We start from the raw sequence: 16,466 nt of genomic DNA, 5'->3' as shown, positions 1-16,466 counted from the left end.
GGGCATGAGCTAGCCAAGCGGCCGGGGTGTTGGGGACGCAGCCCCAGCCACCGCTCCTTATTTCAACACATAGTCTATGTCTCTGAAGAATTCATGTTTTTATAAATTGTTTTCTTTAGCAAAATGAGCTTCAGTTTTCTAGACACCAAACCCTCACCACACTTACACTAACTCCAAATGCACAGCTACCAGTCAGACGAGCCTGTCCACAGAAGGAATGCATAGAAGACTATTTACTCTATTGAAGATATTAATATCATAATTCAGATAAAAAATATGAGAGCTGTTAAAAAAAAAGCTGTGCTTACACCCCTCAGGTTTAAAACTTACTGTTCTGGGAAAGATACTTCTTAAAATAATTTTAACAGTGCCTAAGGCCGCTCAGGAAGTCACACAGGAGGGGGAACAGAAGAAAGTACAATACATTGCCTGAAAGTGTCTAGAAGAGTCTGTGGGGTTCCACTGATTTTCCCCTCCACCCTCTACCAGTGAGGATCCCAAAGTCAACTCCCGAACACAGGCATGCGGCAGACAAGCATTTCCCTCTCCCTACAATTCCCATTCTTTTCCCTCTGGACTTCAGCCTCCTCAAGTTTCTGGTTATATAATTTCAGTAGTGTTTAGAGAAGAAAACAACTAAGTGGTTATATTAGCTTCCCCAAGCTGCTACGGCAGCCACACCTGTACATAAAGGAACGGATACAGGATGGAAAATCCCCTGGGACAGAGAAAAGGCAGATGTTTGGGCAGGAGACTCCTTCAACTTCTCCTTCTCACCTACGTTTCCTGCAGTAAGTGGGCCAACGACGGTCTAAGAAGCACAGTCCGGCAAAACTGACAGCCGTGCAGAATGGTACTGTGCAGATGTTAGCTTCTGGACTCACGTGTGTGTTTATGTTGTGTGTGTGTTAGGTGAAGGGGGTAGACACCGGAAAACTGGAAAGTGGCCCATGAGGGGGGATGGAGGCAGGGGGTTCGCAGTCAGGGTGAGGAGAGCAATAGAACCCATGCGGTATGAAAGTGAAGTGAGAATGCCGGGGAGGGGAGGGTTTACAAGCAGCGATGGGGGCAGAGAAAGAGGGGGGCACGACGAAGAGAATCAGCCAGAACGAAGTGTGTGTGAAAACGCCATTAAGAAATCTATTATTGGGCTGGAGAGATGGCTCAGTGGTTAAGAGCATTGCCTGCTCTTCCGAAGGTCCTGAGTTCGAGTCCCAGCAACCACATGGTGGCTCACAGCCATCTGTAATGGGGTCTGGTGCCCTCTTCTGGCCTGCAGGTATACACACAGATGGAATATTGTATACATAATAAATAAATATTTTTAAAAAAAAGAAATCTATTATTTTGCAGACTAATTCAACAAATGTATTTTAAGGGGAAATTTTTTAAATTAAAAATGCACACACCAGTCTCATTTGAACACATACACCTCGGACGGTGTCAACACTACAGACGTGTGTGACCTTCAAGAGAAAAATCACACCTTCCCCACAGATTCCCGCAACATAAACAACCCTCTCGCCCCTCGCTTCCCTAGCAGTCCACTAGCTCCATCCGAGCGTCTCAGCAACAGACTCTCCGTGCTTATAGACTGAAGCTGCCGTTTAGGACACAATGAGTTGTTAAGGATATATCATTCTATTGCTTTTAATTTCCAAGGCTCTCGGTCTGTTCTATCAAAGGACGGGGAAGGAAAAGAGAAACTGATGCTTCTAAATCCCCAGTCATCCTGGCCACCTGGGTCAAACATAGCCCTGTAGCTTTTGGGGTAGCCTGGTCGCTAAGTGGCCCTTTCACTGTAATAGGAAGCAGCGTCCAGCTTTCCAATACTCCATCAGTAAACCTGCAAAACTTCAACCTTTACTTCCTGGTGGAAGGCAAAATGCTCGGCTGCAGCGCCAGACCAGTACAACGCCCAGAGGACCAGCTCTCATCGCAAAGCACAGGCTGCCACCTACTGGCCACAGGCCTTCCAGCACCACACACCCACGGGTTCAGAACAGGAAGCGCTTTCCCCGCATCTTGGTCGGCTTTCTAGTACTGTGATAAAACACTGTGACCAAAAGTAACTTGGAGAGGAAAGGGTTTATTTCACATTACAGCTTAAAGCCCTTCATGAAGGGAAGTCAGGGACGGAGTTCGAGGCAGGAATCTGGAAGCACGGACTGAAGCGGAGACCACAGAGGAAAGCTGCTCTCAGTGCCTTGCTCAGCCTGCTTTCTTACACTTGCCCAGGGGTGGCATCGCCCACAATGGTCTTCACCCTCCCACATTGATCATTAATCAAGAAAAATGGCCCACAGGTGTGTCCACAGGCCAATCTGGCGAGGGCATTTTCTCAATAGAGGTTGCCTCTTTTCAGATATCTCTGCATCAAGGTGATAACAACCAATACAGCCAGCTCATTATTCAACACAGTGTCTTCAACTGTATTATTATAATTTTTAAGTTATTATAAATTATTTGTGACTTTATAAAATAAAGCCAAATGGACTTTTTTGGTGCCATGCATCAAGTATAAATATTTCTGTAAATATAAGGAAAACTATTTCATACATATTTCTCTCCAGCTCTCCAGCATCCCCACTATCCTTCGGTTATGAAAACAGCACCTTGAGTGACAGTCCTTGTAATGGGGATGGACGGACGGACAGAGATCAAGCGAAAGGAGGTAATTACTAAGATGTGAAATTGCCCAGGAGGAGAAAAATCCAAGATCTCAAAATTCAATGGTAGCATGGAACAGAGGAACCAAGTCAAAACTAAGCAGGAAGACAAAATTGTAGGACAGATGGGACAGGAAGGATGAAAAAGGATCAGGACACTAGGGTCTCCTGGATTTCTGACTTGAGCAACTAACCAGACGTGAAAGAGGAAACACTCCATGAGAGGCGGGACTCACAGGAGGTGTGTGTTGAGTTTGCCTTTTGAAAAGCTACATTCTAGACGACTCTGTTAGTGACCCTTCTCCTTGCCATGACAAAACACCCGACACACATGATATCTAGTCGGGAAGCAGAGTAATGAATCCAGATCTCAGTTCTCTTCCTCCTTTCTCCTCTTTTATTCAGTCTGAGACTTCAGCCCATGGAATGGTACCATCCGCACGCAAGGTGTGTCTTCCTGCCTCAGTTAAATGAGAAGGGAAAAGCCCTCATGGGTGTGTCCAGAATTCTTGTCTCCTAGCTGATCCTATATCCACTCAAGTTGACATTAAAGATAAATCGCCATACTGTGGGACTTTAACATGAACATTCGGGGTAGAACAGTGATGCCGTGGCTCTCAAGCTCAGGAAAGAGGTTGGAAAGAGAGAGATTAGAGGCAGACATTCGGAAGTAGCTAGTTTGTCAACAGCAGGGATTATGGACGAAATGCCCCAGACAGGATGGATGCAGTAAAGAGTCACACATGTGACCTTGAGGGAAGAGCCAGAAACTCTCTCCAGCTCAAATACATCACACTGAGTCAGACAAGAAGGAGCTGCCCTCAAAGCATGCTGCTGTACCCTACAGAGAGTACATCAAGTTTAAAAGACAAAATTCTGTATCTTAAGTATTAAATATACAGACCTATTCAAATCCTCCCCAGAAACAAAACTATTCAGATGCCCCCATGAGTGTCTCCAGAAACACCTGAGCACTGTTTACTCTCCTTTACATTTCCCTACTTCCTGAAATAGTCTTCAGCGCATACGCCTTTCTCTAAAATCAAATGTATGAACGTTTTCTTTGTTTTTTTTTTTTTCTAATGAGCTACGAGTTTCTAGGAGTCTACAGCATAGAAGACAGCCTTTTGACCAACTTTTTCTGTCTCTCAACAGCTCACAGAACACACAGCCAGGAGGAAGGAGAGGACTGGAGCCCTGTCATCACTGGGAGAAAAAGGGACACACTGAACGTCCTCAGTACATCACATGGACCTTGACACCACGTACTTCAGAGACGGAGCAATAGACACACAACTGTAGTGGGGGTTGTGTTTTGTTTTGTACAGAGTCTTATTCTTACTTATGAATGCCTGGTCGTAGCTTGGCTTGTTTCTAGCCAGCTTTTCTAACTTAAATTATCCTGCTTCTCTTTAACTATGTTTGGCCTTTGGGCTTTTCACCTATCTTTATTCTATACATCTTTCTTCCCTCTTCTTACTCCGTGGCTGGCTGCGTGGCTGGGAGGCCGGCCCCGGTGTCCTCCTCTCTTTCTCCTTTCCCCATTCCTCCCTTTTTCGAGAGCCTAGATTTCTCCTCCTATTTATTCTCTCTGCCTGCCAGCCCCTCCTGTCCCTCTGCTGTTGAGCTATTGGCCATTCAGCTCTTTATTAGACCAATTAGCTGTTTCAGACAGGCAAAGTAGCACAGCTTTACAGAGCTAAACCAATGCAACGCAACTTCACATCAGGAAACAAATATTCCACAGCATAAACGAATGTAACACATCTTAAACTAAAATTCCACACACAATAATTGTGTTAAAACTCTTAAGGGCCCTTGCTGCTCAGCCTGAACAGACCTGAGCACTCCAGGGCAGAGGAGTCTAAGAATATGAACACTATCAACTGCTCCTCAGCCTAAATGTACCTGCTCTGCTTGCTCTGAGATTAGGTAAGAGTGAAAGAAGAAATAAAACACAAGGCACGACAAAGGAGCCATTAGCAGTAAGAGTAGAAGGACCTTCCTTGGCTAGTCAGGGGGGTGAGCCATTAGCAGTAAGGGTAGAAGGACCTTCCTTAGCTAGTCAGAAGGTGAGCACATTAGCAGTAAAAGTAGGATTTTTTTTTTTAAGCAGTAAAAGTAGAAGCACCTTCCTTAGCTAGTCAGAGCAGGGAGCACTGCGGAACCAACCGAGGCCCATTCTGATGGTTTCACCTCTGAGTGCAAAGACAATGAAGCAGCAGATAGAAAGGAAGGCAGCTGAGAACCAAGAGGGAGGAGGCTACGGGGCAGCGGTAACTTTTAACGCCAACTTAGCCAGGCTACAATGCTGTTAGTTTAGGCAAACACAGGTCCAGACCCTGTTGCGGAGCTATCTATTAGATATGAATAACTTTTAAGTTAGTGGCTCCAAGTAAAGAAGGCAACACTTCACAGCATGGAGTGAGTGGGCTCTCCGAGGTCATCCCAAGGTTTTAAGTCTGAGCTTCACAGCATGGAATGAGTGGGCTCTCCCTGGTCACCCCAAGGTTTTAAGTCTGAGCTTCACAGCATGGAATGGGCTCTCCCTGGTCATCCCAAGGATTTTAAATCTGAGGTTTCCCAAACAAAACTGGATTTGGCTTCAAGATTGAAACAGGAATCCTGCCGAGTTTCGCTAGAGACTGGCAAGGCCCCCCACAACAATGTGAACCAATATTGTAGGAAAGGTTAATACATTTCCACCACCACCACCAACAGCAACAAAAATATACACTCTCACTACCACAGACAAATGGGCAGAGTCTTGAATTAAGGACAACGGAGCTGAGCTTGGCTACGGTATGTGCCAAGAGGAAGCCTACGGTTCCTGGAGAGATGAATGATGTGACAGCCCACGTCAGGAAATGTTTTCAGGTTTTGCAACCTACGAGTCATGCAAGATAAACTACGTTAGAAGATTCTAGTGAGAACAAATTTGGAGAAATCCAGGACAGAGAACTCTGCAAGATGTTCTCAAAATAAAAGGAGCCCAACCAAACGATAATATAGCAATGGTATAGACATGATTTATGTTTTCCAGATCTTTGAGAAAATATTCTGTTGAATGTTCTTTATACAGCTAGTAACTTACCATATTTGTCTCGTAAGCCAACAGTGCATCGGAAAACTCCACCAAAGGCAACATCTTCACCAAATATTACTGAAAAATATAAAAGAATCTATTTAGTAATCCCTAAATTTAAAGTCATAACAAATAAGCAACTTAAATATTTAGATTTGAAATTATACATATACTCACATCTGTGTAATAAAAATGTGGTTTATATGTATATAATATCTTTTTTGGATAATTCATGTGTGCACATATAAATATATACAATAATACTGTGTATTTGTAATGCATACATGTGTATACACACATACAAACATATGTGTAAGTAAGAATATATATATATATATATATAAAGTCAATCAAACTTTAAAAATGCAGCAAGATGAAGACTAAGTTGCTGGGATAGAGAAAGGGCTCAGCAGATAAGTGTGTACACTGAATTTGCATAAGAACCAAGTTTGATCCCCAGCACCCACATAAGGCAGCTAACAACTGCCTGCAACTCCAGCTCCTGGGAGTCCTGACACATCTAGCGTCTCTATTCTCCATGGGCACTTGCTCCCAAATGTGCATACCCTCATACAGACACATACACAAAACTAAAAATAAGACGACAAAATAAGTAAACATAAGTTACCTATAAAATTGTTTAGAAAATGTGACACACGGCACAAACACAATCAAACTTTATTCAGCCACAGGGCAAAAATGAAATCATGACATCGGCAGGAAAATAGGTAGAACCATAAATCATTACATTGTGTAAAATAAGCCAGACTCGGAAAGACAAAGACCCCTGCCTGCTGTCTCTCATATACAGAATCTAGATTTAAGTGTAGGTGTGCATGGATGCACATCTGTGTGTGTGCATGTGTATGCGTGCATGTGCATCTGTGTATGCATGTGTGGTGTGTGTGTGTGTGTCTAACAGAAAGTTTATCATGAGAGAATTGAAACAGATCTTAAGGGAGGGGAGAAGAGGAGAGAGAGAGAGAGAGAGAGAGAGAGAGAGAGAGAGAGAGAGAGAGAAAGTACTGACATTTAATTTGAAAGCAGGATGGGAACTGCCTAAGGGCAGAAAAGCAAGAGAGGGGAAGGAAACAAAACAGAACAGGACACCTGTGGATGAAGCAACTATAGTAAATCCCACTGCTTTGTATGGTAACTTAAAAAGCAGAAATACTAAAATGATTACTTCTAAAATATTAACATGTCCAATGTAAAAATAACCATAAATGTGTATATACATATATATTATACATATTTATATAATACATTTATATTATATTTAAATATTACATATAAATATCTAAACAAAGTGGCATTTCCTGTTTTTTTCCTACACAACAGGAGTAGCCAACAGGTATCAACCAGAAACCAACACATAATAAAGGGACCACACACGCTGCAAAGAGCAAGTTAACAAGGATACCCAGGAGGACGTGTCGGAAACTAGTGGGTAAGTGTATGTTCAGACTCTAAGTAGACCCTTTTAGTGATTTGCTCAGGTCTCAGACTCTGGAAGGAACAAGGCTGCACACACGCACTAAGTTTACCTGCAGTGGGGTCTTTGGCCAATGAATTATCCAAGGCGCTTGTTATTGACTGGAAGAGGTTCATTTTCTGGGTTTGTCCTGTGAAAAGTAACGTTACATTATATCAAAAATTGTAAAATATGTAAAAAAAAAAAAAAGAACCAGTTTCTTAACAGTTGATTATAACACAGCAAAAAAAAGCAAGATGCAAGAAAGGAACAGAATCTATCACAGGAATTGACCCAAACAGATCTATAAAAGATACAAGTGAAGTAAGCATCCAGAGACAGTGGACTCTGGCCTCCCCCCCTCCCCCCAACTCCATGCTCTTTCAGTCACCAAATGTGGGGCAGTCAGGGTCTAATGACCGGCATGGGTAATAACAGCTCCTGCTGGTGGCGTCAAACCTCTGCCCGTGAAGTGCAGTCCCTAGTGCTTTCCTCTCAGCCCAGTCAGACTCCTCAATGAGCTCTGGCCTCCCCCAGTTCTCTCTCAGCCTGGCCTCTGGCATGCTCATGCTTGACCTCAGGTATCTCTGATCACTTCAATAGTGCTGCGTGCCCAAACTTCAGGCCTTGGCAGTCCCCTATCAGAACACCTTGCCTCCCTCTGCACCCAGAATAATGGCCTGTTTATACTCCTGTCTCTGAAGACAATAAAAATTCATTCAGGAAGTATCATTACATCACCCACGTCAAAGAACACACAAGCACACCAAATGTCCAGAAGTACTTCATAAAGTATTTTTCCTCAGACTGCAGTTGTATCATTTAATAGTCACCTTGCTTAAAGCTTTCTCTGCCCTGTTGCTCTAGTTTGTTTTCCTGTTGCTGTGATAAGCACCAGGACCAATAGCGATTTAGGGAGGAAAATGTTTATATGATCTTACAGGTTATATAGTCTACCACTGAGGAAAGTCAGGCCAGGGACTCAAGCTGAGGCAGGAAGCACAGAGGAAAACGGCTTCCTTGCTTACTCTATGGCATCCTTAGACAAGCCAGGACCATCTGCTCAGCCTTCTACAGCAATTAACAATCAACCAAATACCCACGGGCCCATCTGATTGAGGCAATGCCCCTAGACCCGATCAAGGTGACAGCTGACATTAACCAGAAGATCTCAAAGTTTTCCAGTGGCACAAAACATCAGATAACAGTTTAGGATAAACTTTTGACAATAACATATCCACTTCATACATGTAATAACATACCTACTTCATACATGTCACAAAGTAATACTTTGCTTATTTCTTAGGGTTTTCATAGTTAAGAATGTAGGGAGAATAAAAACACCTTAACAGCTAGTATTATTTTTGTTTTAAATTTTGCTAGTTATGCAACCCATATGTTAGCCAAGTGTTATACCTTCAGGCTCCACCCCCAAATCTCTTGATCCATCCATCTTACCACACAGCTACTCAGCAAGTTGTTACTAGAAAAACAGTAAAGACTTCAATAAAAAATCACACAAAACTGAGGCTGGAGGATTGTGGGTTCAAAGCCACTCACTCTAGGCTATATAATGAGCTTCTATCTCAAAATAACCAAAAATAACAACCAAAATTACACAAAGTAAATCCATAATGTATTCTTGACTCTAAAAATCTTGCTTCTCCTTATGGGAATAATTTCAAGTCATTTATGTTTCAGTGTCAGCACACAAATTATATTTTCACTAGTGGATATTTTTCCAAAGATTGTAAAGTTTAGGTTTGGAGTATGCCTCAGTGCTATTTCAAGCTTCAAAAGACAAATTTGATATAGCAACATCCACTTTCAATTCTTCTTAAAGCTGAAGCTTTAAGGAGGTACGGAAGAAAACATACTATTCACAGGTACAACATTATTTTACAATCTCACAGTGTAGCTGGCCTTGAACTTAAGATCACCCTGCCTCAGCCTCCAGATACCCTGGTTCCTCCAGCTTTGCCCTCTATTTGCCAGCTATAAATCTTTATCCTTCTGGAACTCCCATTAAAACACATCCCAAATATCTCCCCACACATTAAAATTGAGAACCCAAAACTAGACACAGACACACACACACACACACACACACACACATACACACACAGAGTTTTTACTAAAATGTAAATGAAAAGGCTTGGATACAGCTCAATGAAAGAAAACCTTCCCAGCAAACATGCTTGGCTTCAATCACCAGCACCAAAAACTAACATGAACAAAATGTTAACTATAAATCCAACTGTGTGTCTCTGTGCGTGAGTGGTGTCTATGAAAGCCAGAGGTCAACATCTGGTATCTTCCTTCATTGCTCTCTCACTTGTTTGTTTGTTTATTTTAATTTGTTTGTTGACACTATGTAGCCCTGGCTGGTCTAGAATTCACTACATAGACCAGCTGGCCTCAGACTCACAGAGATCCACCTTACTGTGCCTCTGAGTGCTGGGATTAAAGGCATGAGCCACCACACCCAGGTCTGCCTTGTTTTTTAGAGTCCCTCACTGAACCAGAAGCTTACTAATTAGCTAAACTGACTAGTCAGATAGCCTTAGGATCCTCCTGTCTCAGTCATACATCCTACCCTGACTTTACTCATCATATTTCCACTCCTACAACACTGGGAGGGAGGGGGGGAAGGACCACATCCCTACATACAAAAGGCCTTGGTCTACGCTGATCATTGTGAGAACTGCACACCCTACTGTCTGAAGCATCTCAACCACAGATGTTTTCTGTTATGGGATATTTGTACACTGTGTAAAGAAGGGTTGCTGGGATTGGTGCAATAAAAAGCTGAACAGCCAATAGCTAGGCAATAGTGTATAAGTGGAACTTTCCCACAGAGAACTCTGGGAGAAAAGGAAGGTAGACCCACCAGCCAGACACGGAGGAAGCAGGATGGACAGTACCGAGATGAGGTAACGAGCCATGTGGAAGATCACAAAATAAAAAAAAAAAAAAAAAAAAAAAAAAANAAAAAAAAAAAAAAAAAAAAAAAAAAAAAAAAAAAAAAAAAAAGATGGGCTAATTTAAGTTATAAGAACCATTTAGGAACAAGCCTAAACGGAGGCTGAACTTTCATAATTAATAATAAGTCTCCATGGAGCTATTTGTGACCTGGTGGCCCAAAGGAAAATATGACTACATATGGCATCCAACACCTGGTCACATATATGCACATAAGGCCTGAGAAAGGTAAAAAACACAAATGATCCTAGCAAGCAGCTTCCTGGCACAGCTTTCTGGCAAACGTGTTCTTGGGTAGGCTCAGCCACAGAACTGTGGCTTTTCTAAGAAGCCCTACTGTGCAGATGGACACTTGAGCAGCCAGCACTGGATACAAACCTGCTACAAGCAGACACAAACATTTCCAGAGCTGGGGCAGGTAAAAGCAGCTCAGGGGTCAGTGTCCACAATCATAAGGCTAAGCTCTCAGAGAACAAAGAGGGGTAGAGCCAGCCACCAGGATGCCATGTGCTAAGCAGAGGTTTAATGCATCCTAGCAGTGAATTCACTACATAGCTAGCATCCATGTTGGGATGCCTCACACAGTCTTGATGCAGGGGGAGGAGCTTAGTCCTGCCTCAACTTGATATGTCATGCTTTTTTGACTCCCATGGGAGGCTTGCCCCTTTCTGAACAGAGGAGTGGATGGGGGGTACAAGGGAGGTAGGAGGACAGAACGGGAAGAGAGGAGGAAGGGAAAACTGTGGTTGGTAAGTAAAATAAATGAAAATATGTAATAAAAAAGAAAAAAAAAAAAACAAGAAAACCTCTTAACAGATACATGTTGTATGAAGGCCACTTGTTTGCTCCTGGCTGCCCAGAACTGAAATAATCACACAGAAACTATATTAATTAAATCACTGCTTGGCCAATCACTATAGCATACTCCTAGCAAGCTCTTACATATCAAATTAACCCATTTCTATTATTATTTTATATTTTACCATGAGGCTCACAGCCTACCAGCAAGGCGTCTTTCCCCTCTAGCAGCTCCATGGCGTCTCTGTGACTCCACCTTCTTTCTCCCAGCATTCAGTTTAGTTTTCCCCACCTACCTCATTCTTCCCTGCCAGGCCCACGACAGATTCTCCACTAACCAACGGTATTCACAGCATACAGAAGGGAATCCCATATCATATATTATGCTAAGAAATGTGCTGACATGCTAAAGAAAGAAAAGAAAATGGATATAGACAGTCATAGAAAAAAAAATGTTTAAAAATAATAAAGTCTTTAAAGAGTAAATTAATATTTAAGAAGCCACATAAAATGGAAAATACATAGAGTCTCTGGATCCTGCATGGTACTATGAGTTTTTTCAATGTTAATGAACAACAAAAAAATAGCTGCTGAGGGATATTGGATTACAGAAACGCTAATTTAAACGAACCTATAGATTTTAAGAGTGTCTTAACTTCAGAATGGATATGTTGCATTGGAGGAGAGGTTATGCTTTTGTTTCCACAGAAAACAAAAAGATACGGATTTCTTCAAAAATAATAAAGACCAGATTCCATTGGGGAAGACCTGAAAATCTTAGCTACAGACATGAACAAAAAGAAATGAAAAAAAAAAAAAAACAAGAAAGACTACAAGACAGGTGATGTGTAACCTGATCTCGCTCCATGGAACATCTCTGAGACTGGAGGAGACACGATAAATCTTATTGGCTACAGAGTCCTCATGACATTATTACATGCCAGCCTCTCCTATGGCATGGAAAGAGGTTTAGTTATGCAATCCAAACAGATCTGTAACACTAACAATGCCTTTTATTGGCTCAAACAAAGAACAAAAAGTCTTTAGCTGACATGTGCACATTGTACAGTCCACACTTGTGTTAATGCAGACAGGCATGTCACCCTTAAAAGTGTGTGCGTTTTCATAACAAAAGGACCAGACACCAATGAGGACAAGTAGCCCAAGTGATCCAGCCTCTCAGAATTCCTATGTTACAATTTCCATAAAAATCTACACCCCAAAGCATCTTCAAAGCTGCTAGCTGAGAGGTTTCGGCCACACAGGTAGGTAGGTCCAAGATGGATGCCCCAATGTTACAGAGGAACACTGGGTAACTGTCCAGGCAGTCAGATGTCTCTGTGATTTCTATAGTTTTAGAAGTTGTTTGCTCTGCACTTCCTGTTTACTCAAGTAATATTTTATCCTTCTTTGATCTGGTAAAAGACTATAGTTATAGTTACAGTTTTCCTTGTTAACAAATTCAGAAAAAAAAACTTACATAAGAGATATAAAGTTTATAAGTTTGAAAACATAAAATGTTTAAGTTGTTATTATCTAAGAAGATATTTTAAGGTCTAAAAGGATATTTTTAGGATGATAATACAAGTTATGATAAAAAAATAGTTTAGGTATAAAATTTTGGACTCACCAAAATAAGATAAATAATAAAGTATTTTTTCCAAGTATATGCCAAACACAAATAAATTGGACACTGTGAATGTAATTACCTGGTAATTGTTCTTATTGAATATAATTTTACTATGTTAGAGTTAAAACCTTCCCTTTTTATTTAGTCAAAAAGGGGGAAATGTGGTGGGATATTTGAACATTGTATGAAGATGTGTTTCTCTGATTGGTGTGATAAACAGCTGAACAGCCAATAGCTAGGCAGGAGAGTATAGGAGGGACTTCTGGGCAGAGAGAGCACTTTGGGAAGAAGAAAGGCAGAGCCACCAGACAGCAGAGGAAGCAGGATAGGTAGTTTGGAGCCATGTGGAAAATATAGATTTTAAAATATGGGTTAATTTAAGTTATAAGAACTAGTTATGAACAAACCTAACCTAAGGCTGAGCTTTCATAATTAATAAGAAGTCTCCATGTTATTTGTGAGCTGGTGGTCCAAAGGAAACTCCAACAACACAGGATGACCCTACTCAGGGCCTTAAATCTACTAAGTCTTGATTCTACCTGAAAAATAATGTTCCAGTGGCCTTTGCAGAGATAAGCCCTTGTCCCAGTTCACTGACCGGGGCCACCAACTGAAGCAGTCCCTTTTCCATGCGAAATCAATATTGCTGAATGGTGCAAGGGAATTGTCTATATTCTGTCAATCATGTTTTAAATAAATGCTGATTGGCCAGTCGCCAGGCAGGGAGCATAAGCAAGACAACCAGACAGGAAGTAGAGGCGGGGCAAAGAGAATAGGAGTATTCTGGGAAGAAGGAAGCTCTTTCCTCAGTCCTGCCCAGACCACCAAAGAAGCAGGATGTGACCTGATCTGCTGAATAAGGTACTGAGCCATGTGGCTAACATAGATAAGAATAATAGGTTAATATAAGCTACAAGAGCTAATAAGAAGCCTGAGCTAATGGGACAATCAGTTTATAATCTTATGGAGACCTCTGTGTGATTTCTTTGGGGCTAAACGGCTTCGGGAACTGGGCAGGACAAAAACCCCGACAAGCAGGCCCTCATGTTACAGCTGAATGAAAAGCATTCGCTGCACATGTGAAGGGCAGACAATTGGGATCTTCACTAACCGCCATAATATGCAAAGTTTTAACACTATTCGTGAGGCTTTCAAGGAAGACACAATGGGGTCGGAAAGTTGACTCTGCTCTTTACCGCACTTGAGAAGGCCACAAACATCTCTGAGCCTCGATGTCCAGTGAACATAACACCATCTATCTCACACGACCATTGTGAAGGTAACGGCCCACCACACCTGGATAAAAGCAATTACTCAATGATGGAGGGTAGCGTCAGCACAGACAGGAGAAAAGACGTCGGGCACAACTTTTAAAATATGAAAAAGAGAAAAAGAACGAACATAAACTAGTGAGCAAATACATGGGAAAAGATTCCTCAGCAGAAGTGAAACACAAGGTGCAGTGGTTAGCACAAAAGCGCAAGGAACCGCCTGTTCCTGGGACTCCCAGCATCAAGCCTAACACAGTCTTACGTCCCTCTCCCCTTACACTTAATACAACACACACTCTTATACAGACTAGGCATAAACCAGGCATTTAAAGTGGGCATTTAAAAACTTAACGATTCTTTTTTTTTTTTTTTTTTTTTTTTTTTTTTTTTGGTTTTTCTAGACAGGGTTTCTCTGTGGTTTTGGAGCCTGTCCTGGAACTAGCTCTGTAGACCAGGCTGGTCTCGAACTCACAGAGATCCACCTGCCTCCCGAGTGCTGGGATCAAAGGCGTGTGCCACCAATGCCCGGCAACGATTCATATTTTTGCGTGAGAACTCGAATCTCCGGGGCTCTGTCATGAGGCAGGGGGCGGGGCATGCTCAGGGAATGTATCTATCTACATATTTTGTAACATGGTGAAACTGAGGCCTGTAGAAGTGATGATTTCAAAGTCTCAGGTGATGGGGTGCTGGGGGACAGACAAAATTCAAGACATCACCTCTCACTACTGAATTCGACAGGTCATCAACACTCTACAGCATTAACAGGAAAGTTAGTCCTGCAATTACAATTAATGCAAATTGGACTTGTATTAAAACTACAATTACGGAAGACACAGTGGGTTGGAAGAATGAACCTCAAAAGGCTTAGCAGCATTTACAATGAGTGGTACCAAACCCATTTTTACTTTTTCTAAATTATGCCTTTTGTCTGTAATATGCTTGTAGCATTTTTATAGTAACAACTTAGAGACATGACATCACTCGGATTTTAGTAATTTCACAATTGTGGAAGGGAGAATTAAGACCTGTGCTCTATTTCTCTATTACTAGGCCAAAGTTCTTTGCTGTGAAGACAGTATTGAATGCTGAGAAGGGAAAACTGAGTTGCTATTCGTCTTTCTAATCTACTATTCCACAAAAGTGGGAAGAAGGATCAGTAAATCATTTCCAAGTGCCTTGCATTGCCTTATGTAGAATGGCAGTTCTGAAATCCAGCTTCCTCCATACACAACTTTGGAGCTAGCTGCCATGAACTTCTATCTTGTGTACTCTTGAATAATCTGTTTCAAGGCTTCGGTTTATCTGACCGCAAAGCAAAAATTAAAACATGGTCTATCACATTAAATTAAAACTTGTCCTATGAACCATAGGAGACGGGGAATGTAAATTTCACCAGTAGCAAGCTCTCAAGAATTACTGTTCACAAATAAATACAGGCTTTCAAAAAATACCAGCCCCAGTGTGGAATAAGTTACTGGACAAGAAAACGGGACAGGTGCCCTTACTATCTCCTGATACTCTGCAGAGAGACCTGGGATCTTAGGAGGCGAGTTCACAAAACTTGCAAGAGAAACATTCTGAGTGTATCAGAGTTGCACATAAGGAGCCCGACCCTTCCCCTTCCCCTTGCTCTTTCCCATCACCTGTGTGGATTACCTCTGCTCGGCCAAGTGACAGAAGAGCCCAGCAGAAGTCTGGATTCTTTCCACCTCTAGGCAGAACCTGTTTCGTGACCTTGAGAAAATTAAATTCTACTATTTACTCCCTAGGTTTACTCTTCCCTTCCAAAGGGGAGGGGAGGGAAAAAAGAAAAGTCTTTTACGGGCTGCTGCCTCAAGTTACTGACCCAGTCCTGGCAAGGTAATCCTAAAGGGCCTGATAAGGAAAAAGCAGGGGTGGAGCTCAGAGAAAACAGGGGCGCTCTTTGGATAATTCTGCACCCTCAGGGCCTCGCAGAAGGCAGGGTGCCCTCTCACCTATCTTGAAAGTGCCCAGGGGTTGCATCTGAAGGAAAGAGTCACCAAGAAAGAGCAGCAAGATCGAAAGCGGACCCGAGGCGAGGATGGACTCGGGATGCAGGGAGATCTCCCGGTCTCACCATACTGCAGGGACTCCGGGTCCGGCTGGAAAGTGAAGTGGGCCACACACCGCTTCTGGGTCGCGTCCTCGCCCCCGGGTTGCAGGAAGCCTTGCACCCGCCCAGTGCAGCGCAGTCCGCACCACCGCAGCTCCGCTCCAGCAGCTCGGAGCCGCAGAAGCCCGCGCGCCCGCGAAGCCACCGCCGCCATCCCCGGGTCTCAGGCACAGCAGCCCACGCTGCCGGCAGGGAGGACGGAGAGGCGTCGCGAGCCTCCTCATTGGGCGGTTTCGAGGGGCGGGTCCGTGAAAGAAACCAATCGGAGATGGAAGTTCGGGGGCGGGGATGGAAACGCTGTGACCTGGCAGCTGGAACAGGCGGAAGCGGGACCTAGGGCCCTGTAGCTTGAGATGCAGTCCCTGGATGTGGAGCCACCCACACTGAGACTGGCTGTGTCCTTATCCACTCTCATTTTTA

General features: G+C 42.8%; 1 protein-coding gene across 1 annotated transcript in view; it reads right to left on the bottom strand.

Annotated features, from left to right (window-relative positions):
• Bckdhb (branched chain keto acid dehydrogenase E1 subunit beta) overlaps window positions 1-16,243 on the bottom strand; it is a 167,032-nt gene extending 150,789 nt beyond the window's left edge. Inside the window, exons 1-3 of the mRNA XM_050127491.1 lie at window positions 16,011-16,243; window positions 7,302-7,379; window positions 5,764-5,832 (exon numbers count right to left, since the gene is read on the bottom strand). Coding sequence (XP_049983448.1) covers window positions 5,764-5,832; window positions 7,302-7,379; window positions 16,011-16,200 — 337 coding nt within the window. The 5' untranslated portion in view covers window positions 16,201-16,243. The remainder of the gene's footprint in view (window positions 1-5,763; window positions 5,833-7,301; window positions 7,380-16,010) is intronic.
• Window positions 16,244-16,466: the final 223 nt, after the last annotated feature.

Source organism: Alexandromys fortis, unplaced genomic scaffold, assembly GCF_014885135.2.
Source record: "Alexandromys fortis isolate MF-2015 unplaced genomic scaffold, M_Fortis_MF-2015_v1.1 scaffold_22, whole genome shotgun sequence".
NCBI lineage: Eukaryota > Metazoa > Chordata > Mammalia > Rodentia > Cricetidae > Alexandromys > Alexandromys fortis.
The sequence above is the reverse complement of the archived record's forward strand: the minus strand, read 5'-3'. Positions and strand labels throughout refer to the sequence as shown.